Source organism: Trachinotus anak, unplaced genomic scaffold, assembly GCF_046630095.1.
Source record: "Trachinotus anak isolate AG129_WGS33_773 ecotype Australia unplaced genomic scaffold, CSIRO_AGI_Tana_v1 ptg000025l, whole genome shotgun sequence".
NCBI lineage: Eukaryota > Metazoa > Chordata > Actinopteri > Carangiformes > Carangidae > Trachinotus > Trachinotus anak.
The window spans coordinates 11599716-11619184 of NW_027273876.1; the positions used below are offsets into that span (position 1 = coordinate 11599716).

Genomic DNA, 19469 nt, shown 5'->3' on the forward strand with positions numbered 1-19469 from the left:
ATGCCCTGACTCCACCACAAGAGGCCATTGTGCCTCGCTGAATGTCAGTTTGTGGCTGGATCATCTGTCGTACATCTACTTAGGCCGCCCCATATCTCCTTGCTGCCTTCCCTTCCTCATAAAAAAAGAGAAATAAAACTTGATCCTCCTGTATCTGCAGCCGGGGCTTCTCCTCTGTGGCGCGATAGAATGACATGCTGGCTGTCCTCTTGGCATTCCTGTCCCCCAGCGACCATTCCTCTACTACACACTCACTTTTCTTCTTTGCTCTATCATTCCCATGGCTTACTTAACTAGGTTTATTGTCAGGTCTGGTGTCTCTGTTATTATGAGTAGTTATTGGCTCTGTAAAACTTGAGCTATATAGACAAATGTTGATGAAGGTAGATGATTCAGCTCTGTTGCACAAAGCTCTTGTCTCTGGTGTGAGCTTTGTCCCCAGCCACTGAGACCCTCACATGTGCCGCCATGTCTACCTTGTATTGCTCATATAAAAATGCCAGCTAATTCCTGTACTGAATAATTTGTCCACCATTCCCCTCCTTCTGTGTCTCACTCGGTGTGTAGCTCACTCCTGTCTCTGGCTCAGCTACCTTCCTCAGCAGAAACCAGTTGAGCCGTCAGTCAATGCCCCCCCCCCCCGGATGATCTTCTGTCTCACTCTCTCACCTTCTCCCTTCGTCTTATTCCACTGACCATGCATGTTCCAAAAACAGATCTCATTTTCATCCATGGTACGACGCCCCCACCACCCCCATCCCCCCACTCCAGCCCTTACACCACCACTCTCCTGCAGTACCTCCTTTCCAAATCCAAGCCTTGTTCCTGTCCAAGTCCACCATCTCACCTCCCCATTGCTCCACCTCGAGTCCCACCCTCACCCCTCACCCCTCACCCCCCCCCCAACCATGTCCCCCCATGCTGGAATTTGGAGGCGTGTGTCGGTGGGGTGTCCACCAATCCTGAGCCCCTTGGAGGTATAAAACCCTGAGCATGTATGCGCTTATTCGCTCTTTCTGTCAGTCCAGCACTCCTGAATTGGAGGGTGCCACACTTTAAGGTGAGGGTGGTGGACCAAGGGTGAAACCTGCAGAGAACAACAAAGAAGTAAAAGAGCGCGGATAGGCACGGTTAGACGGCCAATCCCTCGTCTATCCAGAAAGGATGGAGAACGCACACGCAAAGAATCCGGTAGAATGCCTGACTTACTTCGGGGTGAATGAGTCCACTGGCCTCACTCCCGACCAGTTCAAGAAGAACCTGGACAAGTATGGCTTCAATGGTGAGAGAGCGGGCATCAGGGCTGGGGTGGGAGGCCTACTGGAAGAAACAGTAACATAGAGAAACTTCTTACTTGAAAGATAAAGGAAGGTGTGAGTGTTTGCATTCAAAGTCCTCCACCAAGTGCAACGACTTTTGCTAAGATAGATCCTGGAACTGTTTTCCTGAGACAACACCAGTGGAGTTTCCACAGATTGACACTTGTTGACTCGGGCTGGTTTGAGATTTTGCATGTGATGCTTTTTTAGAGAGGAGTTGCAACAGCTGGTAGAAATGCAGAGACATTGAGAAGCAGAGACTTTGAGGGCTTTGAAGAGCTATTTAAAGATAGCCAAAGAAGATGGCTGGAGAGCGAGAGAGACAGGTGATGGCTCAAGAAGCTTCCTGGGTGATATATGGGGCGGGCGTTAACAGGAGAGGTGGATAATTTTAAGCCAGGCAGAAAGGGGAGGTCCTTAGATGGCTTACGGCTAAATGATCTCTTGCATGATTGCTAATCAATAACCAGTGGATTGGTTATTGATTAGCAATCATAGACAGCAAAGGCTTTGTAATATGATATTATTGTTCAAAAGCAGCATCATTCTTGTTTCTCAATGATGCTTCTGTTGCCTTTTAGTGAGCCGCCATTAAGCATAATGTTTCATTTTGTTTTAAAATTCAGGAGTTTATCAAATGACCAGCCAATCCAGGGAGGTTTTCATTAGACCTAGATTGGAGATGAAAGGAAGCTGTGCCGATAACAAATAATAATACAATATAATGGCCTTTTAAATATAGCCATTCATGTACAGCACTTAAATTCACTAAGTGTGAAGCTCCCAGGGAATTTTGAAAAGGTGTAAGTCAGGGAGTCTGAGAAACTAATGATTTTGTGACCACATTTATTATCTTATACCAAGAAGTATTAGCTTTTATTTTGGTAAAAATGTTTCTTCATCAACATGAATCATTTTGACTAACCGTCTTTTTTTTCCCCCTGTCTTTTCTGTCTCCACATTCTTCTATCTCCTTCACCTTTGCGTTCAACTCCAGAGCTGCCAGCTGAGGAGGGTAAGTGTTCATCCAGCCACATTTATAAAATGTGTAAATGAGACCATCCAGACACCTGGCTTGACCCAGATGGGATGACGATCATTACTACTCTCAAAGGGCCTTCCTCCACAGAGGGGGTGTAATAAAAACATGCAGACAGCATTTTGATTGTGTGCCGCCCAAGAGCTAATGAAATTCCACTTGCTGCTTGACATCATCAGACAGTCACGTGTAATGTGTATTATATTTTGACCATCACCATTACCAACAAAGATCACAGATCCATGCTATTGACTTAAAGCACAAATATTTACAATTAAGTAATTACATTCATATTTTGTTGTTATTATTATTAATTTTTTTTGACTCTCTCTCTGTCTCTCTCAGGTAAGAGCATCTGGGAGCTGATCATTGAGCAGTTTGAGGACCTGCTTGTCAGGATCCTGCTGCTGGCTGCCTGCATCTCTTTTGTAAGTAAATGAGTGTAAACGATGTCACTTATTTAAAAACGGATTATTCCTGACACATTCATTTTAAACTCAAGTAATAGTAGAAGACATAATGGTTGCAACTAACTCCACGAGCCACCATTATCACATGGAACCAGTTTTTCCAGTATCTTAAACAGTTGTAGTGACAAATTCTTATCAACAAGATTAAACTCTGGCCCCTCTTATATTCTTGTGTGCCATCTGGAAATGAGTATTTAATTGCGTCTAACTTTAAAACACGTAAGGAGGAAACATATCACACAGACTAATCCAGTAAACAGGCATGCTGTAGTTGATCATTTCTCTCTGGCCAGTTTGTCAAGACAACTTCTTAAACCCCCTCCAAATCCCTCCACCCTTCCGTGTATTTTTGAGGACAACAACTTGAGAGGAGGGAGACAGATTGCGAAGGCTTGTCGGAGGTGTATTAATTCCTACACCCAGCTTTCACCCCTTCGGGCAGCTGTCATGATGGCCTTAGAAGGCGAATATTGAGGAGCCAGTAAGAGACGGGGGTCAGGAAAGTATAGGGGGGCTGAGGGGTAAGGGTTTATTTTAAGAAAGCCCCGAGCTGAGGAGAGAAACTGAATCCTTCGGGAAAGGTCAGGCCTGAAGGAGGGAACGAAGGGCCTCCACAGAAAGAGGGTTGAAGTCAGAAGGAGCAATCAGTTATGGGACACTGAGATCAAATTAATAACAATTACGCAATCATATTATGACATACAAAATACTTACAGGCCTATATAACTGAGCTTATAATGTTATTATATATATCATTTATGTTATTTTATCATTCAAATCCTATGTAAAACCATGCTAAATGCATACAAAACTATAAAAGCACTCTAGATACCCAAACATTAAAGAGTGTATCCTCTTATCGTTCTCCTATTACACATTATATACAAGGTTATGAACCTGTGAGGAGACCTGTCATTCGGGCACAATGAGAATGTTTAAACCATGTAATTAGTCCATTCAATACGGTGGTGTGGAGATATGTGCATGCTGTTTCTCAGGAGCAGTATTACCTGCTGTCACTGCTGTCTCCACTACACTGACTTACTCTTTACCTCTCCGACCTCAGGTGCTTGCCTGGTTCGAGGAAGGCGAGGAGACAGTCACCGCCTTCGTGGAACCTTTCGTCATCCTTCTTATCCTCATCGCTAATGCCGTTGTTGGAGTGTGGCAGGTGAGTGACGAGGCCCAGCAGCATTGAGCAATAAGACGTATCCATTGCAACAATGACAGAAAGTACACAGGTTCCAGTTACTGCCATGTTCCCCCGTGCCACCCACACGTGGCTGCTCAATTGGAATACTATCACTTTTACAGCTTTGAAGGTCAAAATAGTGTGTGGCTGCTATTATGTGGAGCAAATCTTAAGTAAACAATATTATCGGCTCAAATTTACATGCAAATATATTAAAAACCTTTATAGGATATTATATGATCATTATAAGAATAGTTTAATATTTGCAGACACCATGCCCAGTGCATGTTTTGACCTCAGTGTCTGTTTTGGCAGAGGCTGATGGATGATTCACAATATTCATATCATGCTCTTTTACATGAATGCCATTAAGTCATTGGCACAACTACGAGGCATCAGTCAGTGAGGGAACATTACTGTTATCACATCCTCCTCAAGTGTCAAAATCAGCTGCTTCATGCCTGTTTTTCTCATTAAAAACAGAACTGACTTCACTTCAAATATCATTTCTGAACACAGCATGTACCCTCTTGTTGCTGTCACTCAGTCAAATGATGCTAATGAACATGAGCATCAATTTCCACAAAGAAATGAGAATTTATTTGACAAGGCGGACAAGGAAATCTGCCATAAGTGTCGTACATTAGTCTAGGTCGGAATAATGCATTTGACCTACTCATATGTCATCAGTAGATTGTGTATCAGTGTGTAATTGGTGTGTGTAATGACTCAAAGCCTGTTAGAGGACATTGCCAGTGCTAGACCAAGGGCAAACTGAGTATAGTTTACATCCAGGCAAACATAAACAGGCATGTTGGCATCAGTTCAGTGATAGTCAGTCTGCATAAGGCCTGTTTTCACTTTACTTTTTTCACAATTAAATGTCACGCAAAGATTTCATTAGTGTGTTTATGCTTTTTGTCTGTGTGTGCCACAGGAGCGTAATGCTGAAAGCGCCATCGAGGCTCTCAAGGAGTACGAGCCTGAGATGGGCAAGGTTTACCGTTCTGACAGAAAGAGTGTGCAGAGGATCAAGGCCAGAGAAATTGTCCCCGGAGACATTGTGGAGGTGTCTGGTAAGAAATGTCAAGATTGTTCATCGGTTGTCTCTGTTAATTATTTTTGCAATGTCAGTTTGCTCTGCAAACATTCATGTCAGGGGGAATAATATCCCTGTTACTCACGGTCTGCTATGTCAAATAATCCTCACAATTACAATGTAGCTGTGAAAAGAGACAACACACATCCAGTGAGTAACTTAGATTTCTGTTGAGGGAAAGAAAGACAGACACAAATTCAGGATATATGTGTCTAGTAAAGGCTAATGGCGGAGCCTCGTGTCTTTTTAAGGCAATGAGAGCAAGGCAGGATGGAGCAGCGCTGCTGTGAAAACATGCTGACTGAAGGAAAACTAAATCATGAATATAAATACCCTCACTAGCACCTGCCGCACCTCTTCTCCCCTCCCTTGCCATTGCCCACTCCTGTTCATTTGTCAGCATACACCTGCTGCCTCTCTGGCTAGCTGCCCCCCCCTCCCCCCTTTCCTCATGTATGGTTCCTTCTCATTAGGCCACGTATGTGTCACTTTAACTTTTGCCCCATTATGAAATCCATGGATTAGTGTAGAAATTTAGCGAGCTGTCTGAGCATTTGGCTCTTGTTTTGGAAATCATTTACAGTATTATTAATAGTAACATTATTTTTCAGTTAGGGTTTTATACACGAGTGACAAGAATTGTGCCATTTGCAACTATTACAGTCACTTGGATGTAACTGGAAATAATCACATAGGACAAATTTCCTGATCACACACTAGTCTACAAATGTATGCAGTCACCATGAGTGTTATTTGATTCATTTATAATGTCAATAAGAACAATATTTATAAATTCTGGGACAATTTAGAAGAAATGGCAAGAATTAATTTTAATCATCTTTTCTCTGTGATTCCCACAGTTGGTGACAAAGTCCCCGCTGACATCAGGATTGTTTCCATCAAGTCCACCACCCTGCGTGTTGACCAGTCCATCCTTACCGGTAAGCTTTCAAGAAGCCTTAAATCTGCCAGTGCAGGTTTTTCTGTCCTCTCTCTATCGGTAGTTTTGAGTGAACTTTCTGTTTTCTCCCTCAGGTGAGTCTGTCAGTGTGATCAAACACACTGAAGCTGTTCCCGACCTCAGAGCTGTCAACCAGGACAAGAAGAACATGCTTTTCTCTGTAAGTGTCCTACCACTGTCAATAATGTAATAATCTTCACTGTTGTAGCCATGTTTCAAGCATTTTCCTGTTATTTACCTTCATCCTCTTCTCCATAGGGCACCAACATCGCTGCTGGCAAGGCTGTCGGTGTGGTTGTTGCCACCGGAGTCGCCACTGAGATTGGCAAGATCCGTGACCAGATGGCCGCCACCGAGCAGGAGAAGACTCCTCTGCAGGCCAAGCTGGATGAGTTCGGCGAGCAGCTGTCCAAGGTCATCTCCCTGATCTGCGTTGCCGTCTGGGCCATCAACATTGGCCACTTCAACGACCCCGTCCACGGAGGCTCATGGATCCGTGGTGCTGTCTACTACTTCAAGATCGCTGTTGCTCTGGCTGTGGCTGCCATCCCCGAGGGTGAGGGAGGAAAAGACAGGACAGTGAAAGAACAACATGTGTTTCTGCACCACTGTTTTTCAGACTCACAGTTTCCACCTATGTCTCTCAGGTCTGCCCGCTGTCATCACCACCTGCCTGGCCCTTGGTACCCGCCGTATGGCCAAGAAGAACGCCATTGTCAGAAGCCTGCCCTCTGTGGAGACCCTGGGCTGCACCTCTGTCATCTGCTCCGACAAAACTGGCACCCTTACCACCAACCAGATGTGTGTGACCAAGGTGGGTATTTAATCAAAAAGAAAACTGATGTTGCAGACAGTTTGCCCGCAGAGCTAGCCTACGTTAGGCATAATAATAACTGTCTGTGTTTCCTTCTCCACAGATGTTCATTGTCAAGGGTGTTGATGGCGACCATGTTGAACTTGATGCCTTTGACATCTCTGGATCCAAGTACACCCCCGAGGGCGAGGTGTAAGTTGGTTTTCAGTGCCTGTTATCATCATTTAATGTACCAATGTCAGTCTTCGTGCACATAAACCATTACTTATTTATTTATTTCTAATTTTCCTCTTTGTCCATTAGTTCCCAGGGAGGTGCCAAGATCAACTGCAGCACATACGACGGCCTTGTTGAGCTGTCTACCATCTGCGCCCTGTGCAACGACTCCTCTCTGGACTACAACGAGGTAAAGTCATAAAGTCACACAGTGCGTTTGCTAGAGTGATACCTCATGACCTTTCAAGGATTAACCAACTCTCTGCATCACCCTCCTTTTCTACAGTCCAAGAAGATCTATGAGAAGGTTGGTGAGGCTACTGAGACTGCCCTGTGCTGCCTGGTTGAGAAGATGAATGTGTTCAACAGCAATGTGAAGAACCTGTCCAGGATTGAGAGAGCCAACGCCTGCTGTGCAGTAAGTTTCCTCATTCTGGTTCAGCTAATTGTGAACGACTGGAGTTCACAGGAGAGCGAGTTGGATCAGTCTTACTTCCTCCAAAGAAGTAGCTTTTAGTGTTTCATCAAGACCAGCCTGCTGTGAGGTGACTACCTATGTGATAAAAACCCTCTTTTCTCTGTGTCTTCCAACAGGTGGTCAAGCAGCTCATGAAGAAGAACTTCACTCTAGAGTTCTCCCGTGACAGGAAGTCCATGTCCGTGTACTGCACCCCTGCTAAGGGTGATGGTGGCGCCAAGATGTTCGTGAAGGTCAGTTCCAGCTCTCTTCCCTCTCACAGCCTTTGGCTCCACACCTGCACTTTGACTGTGGTGCATGCAGCGTCACACAATATAAACGTCCTGTTGTCTCCACAGGGTGCCCCTGAGGGTGTGATTGATAGGTGCACATATGTGCGTGTTGGCACCACCCGCGTGCCCCTGACCAATGCCATCAAGGACAAGATCATGGCTGTTATCAGGGACTGGGGTACCGGCCGCGACACCCTGCGTTGCCTGGCCCTTGCCACCCGTGACACCCCCCTGAAGCTCAGCGAGATGAACCTCGAGGACTCTACCAAGTTTGCCGATTATGAGGTGAGAATCCAACATATTGATGGATTTGATAAGAGGCTGTATGGATACAACTGTAACTACATTTAAAAATCTCTCTCCTCAGACTGATCTGACCTTTGTTGGCTGCGTGGGTATGCTGGATCCCCCCCGTAAGGAGGTCACTGGCTCCATTCAGCTGTGCAGAGATGCTGGAATCCGTGTCATTATGATCACTGGTTAGTAATATGGGTTTGAAAAAATTATAACTATAGAAAACTGCTGTTTTGTAGAATATTATCAATACACTAGTACTGATATCAAGGTATGGGTTTTTGTATGTGTGTGTTTTACATAGCAATTACATCTTTTTGAGTTTGCTTTTAAATGGAAACTCTAATATGTAAATCAAAACAAAATAGCAGCCCCATAGAGTTTTGGATGTATAAGTATTTGATAACGCTAAGAGCAAACAGTTTACTGCATATTCCATTCCTCCTTTTTAAAAAGCCATTTGCCATTTTTCTTAATGTTTTCTACATCACTTAAACAGAAATTAGCAGTGTATTGTAGATGGCAGTTTATTCTTATTGTGAATATTTACTAAAACATCCATTTAATTTTTTTGTTTTTGTTTTACACCTCAGAAACATTTCACTAACTCCCTACCAAACGTCTCCTTCTCCCCATTTCAGGTGACAACAAGGGAACTGCCATCGCCATCTGCCGTCGCATTGGCATCTTCTCTGAGGATGAGGATGTTTCTGGCAAGGCCTACACCGGACGTGAGTTTGACGATCTGCCCCTTCATGAACAGGCCGAAGCTGTGCGCAGGGCTTGCTGCTTTGCCCGTGTGGAGCCATCCCACAAGTCCAAGATTGTGGAGTTCCTGCAAGGTTTCGATGACATTACTGCTATGGTAAGTGCGCAGCAGTATAGGATACAAACTAAACTGAAACTAGACTAGTATTTGTGTTAGGATTTACAGCCTGTTGTAGTAATAGTAATGACTTGTGCTTTCTCTCCTCCCACCCAGACTGGTGATGGTGTGAACGATGCCCCTGCCCTGAAGAAGGCCGAGATCGGCATCGCCATGGGCTCTGGCACTGCCGTTGCCAAGTCTGCCTCTGAGATGGTCCTGGCTGACGACAACTTCTCTTCCATTGTGGCTGCTGTTGAGGAGGGCAGAGCTATCTACAACAACATGAAGCAGTTCATCCGCTACCTCATCTCCTCCAACGTTGGTGAGGTCGTCTGGTGAGTGGCCTGTGTAACACGCACTCTGATTCACACTTATCTTTCTGTGTCTCTGGCTAACCTCATCCTTTCCTTTGTTCTATTATTTCCTTTTTCACTCTCTCAGTATCTTCCTGACTGCTGCTCTGGGTCTGCCCGAGGCTCTGATCCCCGTCCAGCTTCTGTGGGTCAACCTTGTGACTGATGGTCTGCCCGCCACCGCTTTGGGCTTCAACCCCCCTGATCTGGACATCATGGGCAAGCCCCCACGTTCCCCCAAGGAGCCCCTGATCTCTGGCTGGCTGTTCTTCAGATACATGGCTATTGGTGGTAAGTAGGACTGTGGACATTGTGTTTGCATTCAGTGTAAATGCAGGAAAAACACTTACCTGCACTGACGCTGTTGCTTTTCCCAAACAGGATACGTCGGTGCTGCCACTGTTGGTGGTGCTGCCTGGTGGTTCCTGTACGATCCCACCGGCCCCGGTGTCACCTACCACCAGCTGGTAAATAATTACCTCTCTTTTACTTTGTCTTTCACAAACACTTACACTCAGATTTTTAATAATGTACCTAATAACTTAATAACCTTGTCTCTGTGCAGTCCCACTTCATGCAGTGCCACGATGAAAACGAGGACTTCACTGGCATTGAATGTGAAATCTTTGAGGCTTCTCCTCCCATGACCATGGCCCTGTCTGTGCTGGTCACCATTGAGATGTGCAACGCTCTCAACAGGTAATACTTCAGATGTGTTGGAATGTGTTTACGGCTGGTACAGACAGGCACGTTTGTTTAGAATATATGAATTACTGTACATAAATCTTGAAATGACAATATGCTGGGCTTCCAGCTCCGTTTTGATGATATACTTGATGACGACCCCAGTGGTTGGATATTTATTCTCATAATTCTTTCTCTTTTCTTTTTCAAGCTTGTCTGAGAACCAGTCTCTGGTCCGCATGCCCCCATGGAGCAACTTCTGGCTGTTGGCCGCCATGACCCTCTCCATGTCCCTGCACTTCATGATCATCTATGTTGACCCACTGCCCGTAAGTCAGACATCCATGCTCTCTCAATTTTGATTTAAGCGCTGCGTGTATAAATCTCACAGTTTTAGGAATTATGTTGAAGTGTTTCCTCTGTTAAAGTTGTTTTCCACTGTAGAGTCCCAACAGTAATGACTCACTCTCTTTCACCCCCCAGATGATCTTCAAGTTGACCCATCTGAGCGTTGAGCAGTGGTTGATGGTCCTGAAGCTTTCCTTCCCTGTCATCCTCATTGATGAGGTGCTGAAGTTTGTTGCCCGCAACTACGTTGAGAGTAAGTACCTTTACATTTTTGTACATTCACTATAATTGTAACTATAAATGTAATTTAACTATAATTTTCTTTCTACTTCATGATTAATTGATTAATACTGTCATATTTCTTTTAAATATAATTATTCATTAATACTTTAACAAAGTGTGATCCTTCTTCATCTTACTGTAATTTAATTTCATTACATCATCTCTCTATCTGTCCATCTATCTATCCATCATACATTTAATAATGCCTGTTTTCTTCTGCCTGATCTTTCTCATCACTGTCTCTTCTCTCCGTTCCTCATTAACTCACTTAACCCTTTTTTTGATTTCCAGAGTAAATTCAGTCAACCCACCACCATTAGCCTGTAACTAAAGCAAGGTATTCCACAGCTCGCACTGCTAGTGGCTATCACTGTGTACCATTAGTTAGTGCGTAGGTTGTTGTTCTGTTGCATATGTCACTGCTCCAATGCAGATCTGTCTTCACTGGTGTCTACATATTATCAAACTCGTGCTGTTGTGGAACTCTGGGGGTCTCCCTTACAATTATACGACATAACTGGTGAAAGTGAAGGAATCAAGTGGTCTGTCACAAATTGACACGGTGGCATGATGACGAATGACTGGGGAGATCCCTGTGATGCTTTCTGTATATGATGTCCTCCTCCGAGCTCTCTGTTTAGTCTTATTTCTAATGTCATACTGGCTCACGAGATGCCTCGGCAACCTCCGAGTTGCTGCTGTCGGTGTCAGCATCATAGTGTGTCTGTTTAGTTTTTTCTGTCTGCATTCCCGTAGACGTGTGACCAATGCCTGTTCTGGTACCACCTTTGCAAAAAGGCTTGATAGAGTCTATGTCTCACAAAACCCCATTGGTAACAATTTATTTCAACCCTCCCATTTAGCACAGTATGTAAACATTTAAAAATGGTTTATAAGACATTATGATGTAGTTATGAGCAGATAAAAGATGTTATTATGTGTTTATGGATGTGGTTACAACCATATTTAACTCGGACGCTGGTATATGAGCAGATAATGAATAACAATATAATATAACAGAGTTTTAATTATATAAAATATTTCTAAAATACAAGTTATTATACAGTACATTTATAAAGACTTAAAAATAAAATATCCTAATATCAGCTTATAACTAATTATAATGTTTTAAAAACAATTTATATGTTTATATATAAATATATATATTGGAATAAACTGTTACCAACCTCCATTTGTAAGACCCTCATTGGAAAAATCAAAAAAGCTAAATGTTATCTTATTGGAATTAAATTCATTTTGGGGGAATTTTTTTTGATAATGTCCATGTGTTTGTCTACAAAGAGAGTTAAAGCGTCGTCCTATTTAATTGTCTTGTGTCCACACATCCTTTCCCTCTGTGATTCATCTTTTTTCTCTTCAGCAGGTACAGAGTTACATAAATAGAGATGTAGAAGAAGAGGATCTTAAGGGTTGGAGAGAAAGAGGTGGAGAAGAGAGAGAGGAAGCTCTCAACCAAAGAGAGGAGCCATAGTGAACCAACCAATAGAAGAGAGAGGAGAAAACACAGGAAAATGTACAAAAAAAAGCAATAAAACTTGTCAAAAATCTACATAAAAATAGCCTCTATATAAGGAAGGATATTGAGTTAAAATGAAGGGAGGGATCCCTGCTGACAAAGTATTAAAATATTTAAGATTTTATTCTAAGAAATAAAGTATGTATTAAAAGTGATTTTTTGTTAAACTTGGATATTCTCAGCTGTTGCGTTTTTGTGTCCTCTGTCCATTTTCATATCATTGACTTTCCAGCTCATTACTTTTATCCTAGTCTTTGTTGCTCATGTCTCGTGCAGCCTCCCTGCTTTGGCTGGGCTCTGTACAGTGTGGTGTAGGGTTGCAAAATGACTTCATATGGGCAGAAAAACCTCACGCCTTCAGCTGCCAGCGCCCTCTAGGCTTCATGCAGTCAGGGGACCCTTTGAGGTCTCATGAAATAAAATGGGCATGTCCACTCAGTCAACAACACTTTTGGTCTTATATATTGTTTACGTGATAAGTTGCAATAAAGTGATGATTACAAACTCATGTACTTGTACTGTGGAGCACATTTTTATTTATTCTTCACACATAGATTTGGATGAGGTTCAGTGATTATAGTGTTTAACATCCAGACTTGAGAAGTTGGTCAAACATTTACATTTTTATTCACTGTTTGTTTTGGTTTTTAGCGAGCATCAAAATTTTCTCACACTGTTTCTCATGGTGTTTCCACCTTCTGAGAGCTGCACAGTGCAATGTCATTGGTCTTTGGTCTGCAGAGCTGCATCGACTTGTAAAACCCAAAATCCATTAGATGAGGGTCCGGAATGGTATGTTGACTTCCTTCATTTGCTGTTCATAATCTTCATCAAACATCTTTGATTGCTCAGGTGTGAAATGGTTTTTCCAATCACCCACTTCACCTGTAAAGAAAAAAAATATACATATACAGAATATAATATAATGGTATTAGCTATATAAATCAATAACTATATATAATATAATATAATGAGCAAATAACTGCAAATTATTTCCCCTAAAACCATCTATTGTTTAAACACTAGAGCTTCAAGTAAAGATTATTTTCCTCAGCCATTAATTAGCCTATTTTATTATATTATATTATTCTCAATTAATTGATTAATTTGGTTTATAAACTGTTGAAAAACGTTGAAAGTGCCCTTTACAATTTCTAAATACCCAAAGATGATGGCCTCAAATTGCTTGTTTGGCTGGTCCAACATACCAAAACTAAAGAAAGTCTAATTAGCATAAGAAAAACAGCAAATCTGTAACCACCAGATTTGGGGCATTTTTGCAGAATTAACTGATTATCAGAGTGGTTGCAGAATAATTTTATGTTGATTGATTCATTAATAAAAGGACTAATCAGTTTCAATTATATTGAACATGAAGTTCAATAAAGCAAAGGCGAGGAATACAGAGAGCAGTAGGGGGCACCACTGGACTATACTGAGTGAAGTATGGGGGAGAAGACAAAAATAATATAATCCAATATAATAACAGTAATGAGTCCTGTCTTTATGAAGCTTTTACTGTTGAGTTTATGTTGATGTAATTGCTCTACATTATAATATTTTCACTGTATTTGGGGAAAAGGTGTGGTTGTTGGTTGGTTGGTTGGTTGGTTGTGGTTGCTTACACACGCCTTGCCCTGCACGTTTGAATTATCTTTGAATAGTATCTTGCTTCTGGTCTGAGAGCAGACTGATGTACCTTTTCTCATGAAGGGAGAGATGGACTGATCAAATACTGGTGCTGGGATGCAGGAGTAATTGGCCATCGGGTTCTCCTTCATGTTCTTAAAGGACGTGAGCTCCACAATGTGACTGATGACCTCATCAGAGACCGACAAGTCCAGGTACTTCATGATGCGCTCGACTTCGCGCCGAGGATTCTGGGAGAATAAATATGATCTTTTGAATGAAATGCAGAAGTTCAACATATCTTTAAAACGTGACATCAGTTCATCAGTTCAACTGAGACCATGAAATACTAGTATAACAAGCATCAAGTATCTACTGCCTGCTTTAACACATATATTCCCCTGACCTCTTTCATGTCCTCATAGAAGAGGTAAAGGATATTCCTCTTCTCTCTCTCCACCCAGTATCCTTTCACATGGTCATACCAGGAGCCCCATGACACTGCAGGAACAACAGAACTCATTGAACAACTTTCATGAAACACTACTCCCACTCCAGTTTACTTTTATACCATCTGTATCAGTGAGCTGAAATTAACCTTAAATTCTGAGTTGTTAAGAATGATTTGAAGGTTGTTTAGAGTAATTGGATACCACTTTCTAATAATGTATTTATCTTTATTGATAAGTAAGCTGTATAGATAAAGTTACAAGTCATTCATTTTCTGGTTGCCAGATTGTGCAAACTCCCTTTGGACGATGTTTATCCTCCTCCAGTGTGGCATTTCCTTTTTTATATTGTATTTCATAACTCCAGACTTCATAGTTAGAAAGTCAGTGAGTGATAACCCTTTATTTGTTTGTTTTTTTTGGCCACTTTGGTGCAGTGGAGGCAACCTTGATGATAAACAGATGAATATTTACACATCTGGCAGCCACAGAGCAATACTTGTATTCATATGGAGTCATATTTCTGGTTTCCAGACAAATGTTATTGCAACGTTCCCCCTCTTTTTAGCTCTGTTTTTCATCTCTACCAACTCCTTGGACTCTTTAGCAGTTAAATACTCCACTATGTTCGTCATCTTGTAATGATATTGTAACTATTAACAGTCTGACATACTTCAAAATCTGACCATTTGCAACAAAAGTGTTGTCAGCTATGCAAAAAATGTATCTGTGGAAATAAGATAGTAGCTTAGAAGTTTATCGATGACCACATTGACACCAAAGAAGAAATAAAAATATACCAGTTGAAATTTGTAAACCTGAAGGAACATTTTCTTCTGATTAACCAGTAGTATTTGTCTGGTGGTAAATTCTTGGCTCGGTTAGAAGCTTTGTGCAAATAGAGACCAGTGGGATTCAAGGTAATATGACACACAGGAATGTGAATTAACCTACTTACACTCTCCTCGCATGAACTTGTGAATGTAGCCCTCCCAGGGCCCTGGTTCAGGTTGGGTCAGATTCATACAATCAAAGTAGTAGTAGCTCACCAGGTTATCTTTGGCATTGCGTGCCACGTAGATAGTCTTTAAAAAAGAATAGGACAATCATACAAAAGGGATTTATGCGAACAATACAACGAGCAGGTCATTTGATAATTTTGTTGTTGAACAACATTGAATTGTTAACCTCTTACCCCATTTACGTGCATTGTATCATGAACCTTTTACCCCATTAACATTTACAACAGCATTTGCTGCCCAGCCTGAAGCAATAAAATCCACTGCAAGGATCTTGCAAAACTGCAGGATTTTACTCGGTTGAAGCGGTCAGATATCGAGTCTTACTTTGCACTTGTTTTCCCAAAATCCAGGAGGCACCAGCTGAAAAGGAAGATGTGTTTTGATAACTCTTGGGGGATCCATTTTCTTCAGAAGATCAAGACCTGAGACATGAATTTGGGGAAACAGATACATGCATATGAAAGAGCTGAAACACACTTTTGGTTACTTTTTAACTGAGAGCAAATATTCAGAACAAGCAAAACAATACATTGATTTCATTAAACAAAATGTGCTGCCATTTCAAACTACCTGAGAATTGTAGGCAAAAAGCAAAAGATTTCTCTTTTGTTAAAGATGCATGTGACAAATGAATAAATAAAAAAACTAATTTTGCTTTAGTTAGATATGAAACAATGACAAATGTTTAAACTTGCAATAATATCTTTGTTATTATCACTGACTCAGTAAGAAGCACTTGTAGTGCTACAAGCAAAGAGTAGTGACCTGCCATTCAATTCTACGGCTCTAAGGAGCTTTTTAGCCTCTTTTAGCTCATTGTTTTGTTTCATGATTGTTAAGATTGTTCACATTTTCAGTAATGTTGAAGACAGCAATTTTAGAGGAGGCAGGAGTTCGATTAGGAATATTGATACCACTCAAGGGATTTATGTCTATGCTCTATCTATTACATATGATGCTACAGCCAGCAGCATGTTAGCTTAGCTTTGCATAAAGACTGGAAACAGTTAGCCTGTCCAAAGGTCCCAAAATCTGCAGCACCTCTAAAGCTCTAATAAACAAATTGTATCTACCTCATGGTGACAAGACTATTGGAAGTCACTGTGCCTGGCAAAGAAATAGTCCAGCATATGATCCCCCTGTGAAACCGCAACTTGTTGCATCAAACTGTTTGTGAAATACTAACATTCCAAATAAATATATTTGGTTTTTGTATAGACTAAACAAAAGACCTCTGACGAGCTAACTATATAGTCACACATTAGACAAACTCAGAAAATGGTCAACAACTAGATGTTTGTTCATCAGGTGGTCAGAAACAAGACTCCCAGTGAATGCTATATTGCTCCATGTCTGACCGATGTGTAAGCCTCAAAGGGCCAATTAAATTGAAATTACAAGAACAATGAATTTAGGGCAGTATGGATGGGTAATGCTAACCCTGCAGAATCCAGGAAAACCAATTCAATGATTCAGGTTTCAATAAAATCTCACTTTTACCTCGCCATTAACTGAACAACTATATTGAGTTGTTTTTTGTTTGGTTTTTTTGTTTGTTTGGTTTTTTTTTTGTAACCTCCAGCAAAAACTGCAACTCTTTCCATGCCTGTCACTGGGGAAGTTTGGGTGTTGTGGCACTGATGGAAATGTTTATGGGTTAATAGCTCCTTGACCCTGATTAAACTGGAAGTAGCAAGTGGTTATGAAAACATTCCTCTAGGAATTGGATTTATGAGTTCCGGCGTGGCACAGTCAGACCTAGTTGGAGAATGCATTTGGAGCGAGAGGCACAAAGTAATATTTGAGGAGCTTTAGCAAAACCTAGTGGACACACAATCTACTTGGGATGTTTTGAACAGAAGGTACAAAAGGAAAATACAGGGTGAAGTAGAAACAGCCCAACCTCCAAACTGAATCACAAAAAATCACATTTATTGCCTATATAGAATATCTTACTTCATCAAAATTTGTTAATGCAATCACATATACAATTATAACCACATAAACACACACCTGAGGGGATGGGTGGTGGGGAGCAGATCTCTAGGAAGGGACTGCGGACGGGTGTGGGGGCTCGTTTGCAGACCTCAGCATCTCCATTGTGAAGAAGCAGGTCAACTATCTCCTGGGTCCATGTGGTCCCTAATGTTCCAAAATCACAAAAAATAAAATGGAATGAATAGCAAGCGCTCCATGTATTGAATCTCATTATTATGAAGAAAAATTAAATTTGTCTCTTTAGACTAATTTCCTGTTTTACTTTGAAATTACTTCCTTGTGCGTCTTCAAGTCATGTACTTTTCCTTTGATTTTCGATTTGTTTTGTCAGAATTGCTAAATGATCATGGTGGTGGAAGAGTGTTTAACTATATATATTATGTTATTGGATTATTGTTACACTGTTTACTTGTTGGTTTAGGATGAGCTAATCTGATCTTTTTCATATACTGTTGTGTATCCATTATTGTATAGCCATAACAATGCAATATATTTTATCTTATTTTTAAGACTATCATATGATTTTTATGCAAACTCTTAATCTGAAAAGTAACTAAAGCTGTGAATTAATGTAGTGGGATAAATAAGTACAATATTTTCCTCTGATTTCCTGAAGCAGAAGAAGCAGAAAAAGTGAAGTACAAGTACCTCATATGTGTAGATACTTGGTCACCTTCCATCAGTGGTGAAAACTATGGTAAGACTAACAGAGCTTTAATGAAAATACACATGACATAAGGAAATGCTCTGTCCAGAGCAGATTACTCACTTAGAGATTTACTGTACATGAACAAAGCTGCATCTGGCAGCAGCTGTCTGAGTACCTGCTTTGGGGTAGGTGGCGATGAGGAGGTCTGAGGGGTCTGGACGGAAATCCCAGATGGAGTCCCAGTTGTAGGCGATGTAATTCATCAGCGGAACTCCTCTGACAGGGATGAGGGGGAAGCGAGTGATGGAATCGCTGGCCTTCTGAATGGCCTCACTGTAGGACATCTGTTTCTCCTCAGACATATCTGACACTGTCAAAAGTCTGCTTGAGGAAATCAAGAGACAGAAGCCCAAATTCGACTGTAAAATGACTCGAGCAATGCCAGTGCAGTGTTTTTCCTGGAAGATCCTCTCTCAGCTGGCTTTTGGTCCTTTGTCAAACACTCACGCCTGACTTACTTTTATACACCATAAATTCCAACTGTCTGCGAACCTCTTCCTGCTGGATTGTTAGGCACACAATCTCTGCATATAAATCATTCTCTCATCATCTCTTCTTTGTGTCCTGTTGGCCGGAAATGTTTTTGCTTTTGTCTCCTCTTGATTTTCTGTAGTTTTCTGCCTTAATCTTCTCCAACATCTAAATCCAAAGGCAAGAATCTGTCTCCCAAAAAAACAGTCTCTCCCGAGTCCCCAGCTAAGTGCCTCAGTCACTTTAAAATGTGTTTCTTTTCGTCCTCTCTCTATCTTTGTAACCTGGCTGTCTGAGTGCTGGTACCTGTGATCACTGAAACTTGAACAGGCAGACCTGCACTAAAGTGCCCTTATGTAACATTCCCAGTTACGTATGAATTCCACCCTCCTTCACAATACTATCTTAACAGCGTCCCCTGTAATTTGAGGAAGGGACAAGGGCGGGCTTTAAAAGAGCTCCACACACCACAGAGAGGCCAACCATAATCACACACACAGAGCACAAAAGAGAAGACTTTCACATTTGATGTGCTAGCTCAACAAATTACTGTGTTCACACTGTGTTGTTTCATTCATGCCACTTGCAATTTCTTGTTCTTTTACAAAAGAAAGCAATAGTTGTCGCAGTGGGTGGCTTGAATTTGAGTCAATACTTCTCACCAATAAAAACTACTGTGGCCGCTTTTTGTGAGCGACAGAAAATGTGCTCTCCAGCTGAAACACGCCTTTGGACCCAAACTTTTAAAATCAATAACATGATGACCTAATTGCAGCAAAAGATTTGCTTTGCAAAGGTCTGCTATTCTCATTTCAGCTGTATTCCTGTGTAATCAGAGCGCTGTATGCTCAGTTCAGCCAGAAGCAGTTGCTTAGATTTTGTATTCCAGGATTTCCGAGCTCCATTTCCTGGCAAAGGTAGAAACAATATTTTCACCGAAAATAAACTCAGCTTGGCAGTTGCCT

The 19469-nt window shown here is 41.6% G+C and overlaps 2 protein-coding genes across 9 annotated transcripts; one reads left to right on the forward strand and one right to left on the reverse strand.

The window, feature by feature from the left end:
* Positions 1-1011: 1011 nt before the first annotated feature.
* On the forward strand, positions 1012-12397 carry atp2a1l (ATPase sarcoplasmic/endoplasmic reticulum Ca2+ transporting 1, like). 8 transcript variants are annotated; one of them, XM_071461998.1, is made up of 24 exons: positions 1013-1282; positions 2317-2334; positions 2704-2786; positions 3895-3999; positions 4958-5096; positions 5980-6060; positions 6155-6240; positions 6339-6636; positions 6728-6894; positions 6998-7086; positions 7198-7300; positions 7397-7528; positions 7705-7821; positions 7927-8145; positions 8228-8339; positions 8796-9019; positions 9137-9357; positions 9464-9666; positions 9757-9842; positions 9941-10074; positions 10271-10388; positions 10543-10660; positions 10981-11026; positions 12071-12397. In XM_071461998.1, the coding sequence occupies exons 1-23, from the start codon at positions 1165-1167 to the stop codon at positions 10983-10985; spliced, it is 2976 nt and encodes a 991-aa protein (XP_071318099.1). In that variant the 5' UTR covers positions 1013-1164; the 3' UTR covers positions 10986-11026; positions 12071-12397. The 8 variants fall into 8 exon arrangements, with proteins under 8 accessions (XP_071318095.1, XP_071318096.1, XP_071318097.1 ...); XM_071461999.1 differs by having other exon boundaries at positions 12074-12397; XM_071461994.1 differs by having other exon boundaries at positions 1012-1282; positions 7705-8145.
* sult1st6 (sulfotransferase family 1, cytosolic sulfotransferase 6) lies at positions 12103-18897 on the reverse strand. Its single transcript, XM_071462026.1, has 7 exons — positions 18149-18897; positions 17340-17468; positions 15651-15748; positions 15263-15389; positions 14262-14356; positions 13926-14106; positions 12103-13111 (listed from the first exon to the last, which is right to left on the reverse strand). The coding sequence occupies exons 1-7, from the start codon at positions 18333-18335 to the stop codon at positions 12999-13001; spliced, it is 930 nt and encodes a 309-aa protein (XP_071318127.1). The 5' UTR covers positions 18336-18897; the 3' UTR covers positions 12103-12998.
* Between the last annotated feature and the right edge of the window lie 572 nt (positions 18898-19469).

Bases quoted from the DNA above. Each gene is read 5' to 3' on its own strand.
- atp2a1l (XM_071461992.1), top strand. From the start codon at position 1,165: ATGGAGAACGCACACGCAAAGAATCCGGTAGAATGCCTGACTTACTTC. The intron at 6,061-6,154 runs GTAAGCTTTCAA...TTTCTCCCTCAG, and splicing joins TGACCAGTCCATCCTTACCG to GTGAGTCTGTCAGTGTGATC. The intron at 9,667-9,756 runs GTAAGTAGGACT...TTTCCCAAACAG, and splicing joins CAGATACATGGCTATTGGTG to GATACGTCGGTGCTGCCACT.
- sult1st6 (XM_071462026.1), bottom strand. From the start codon at position 18,335: ATGTCTGAGGAGAAACAGATGTCCTACAGTGAGGCCATTCAGAAGGCC. The intron at 14,357-15,262 runs GTAAGTAGGTTA...TTGTTCCTGCAG, and splicing joins CAAGTTCATGCGAGGAGAGT to TGTCATGGGGCTCCTGGTAT. The intron at 13,112-13,925 runs GTACATCAGTCT...TTTTCTTTACAG, and splicing joins CTCTCCCTTCATGAGAAAAG to GTGAAGTGGGTGATTGGAAA.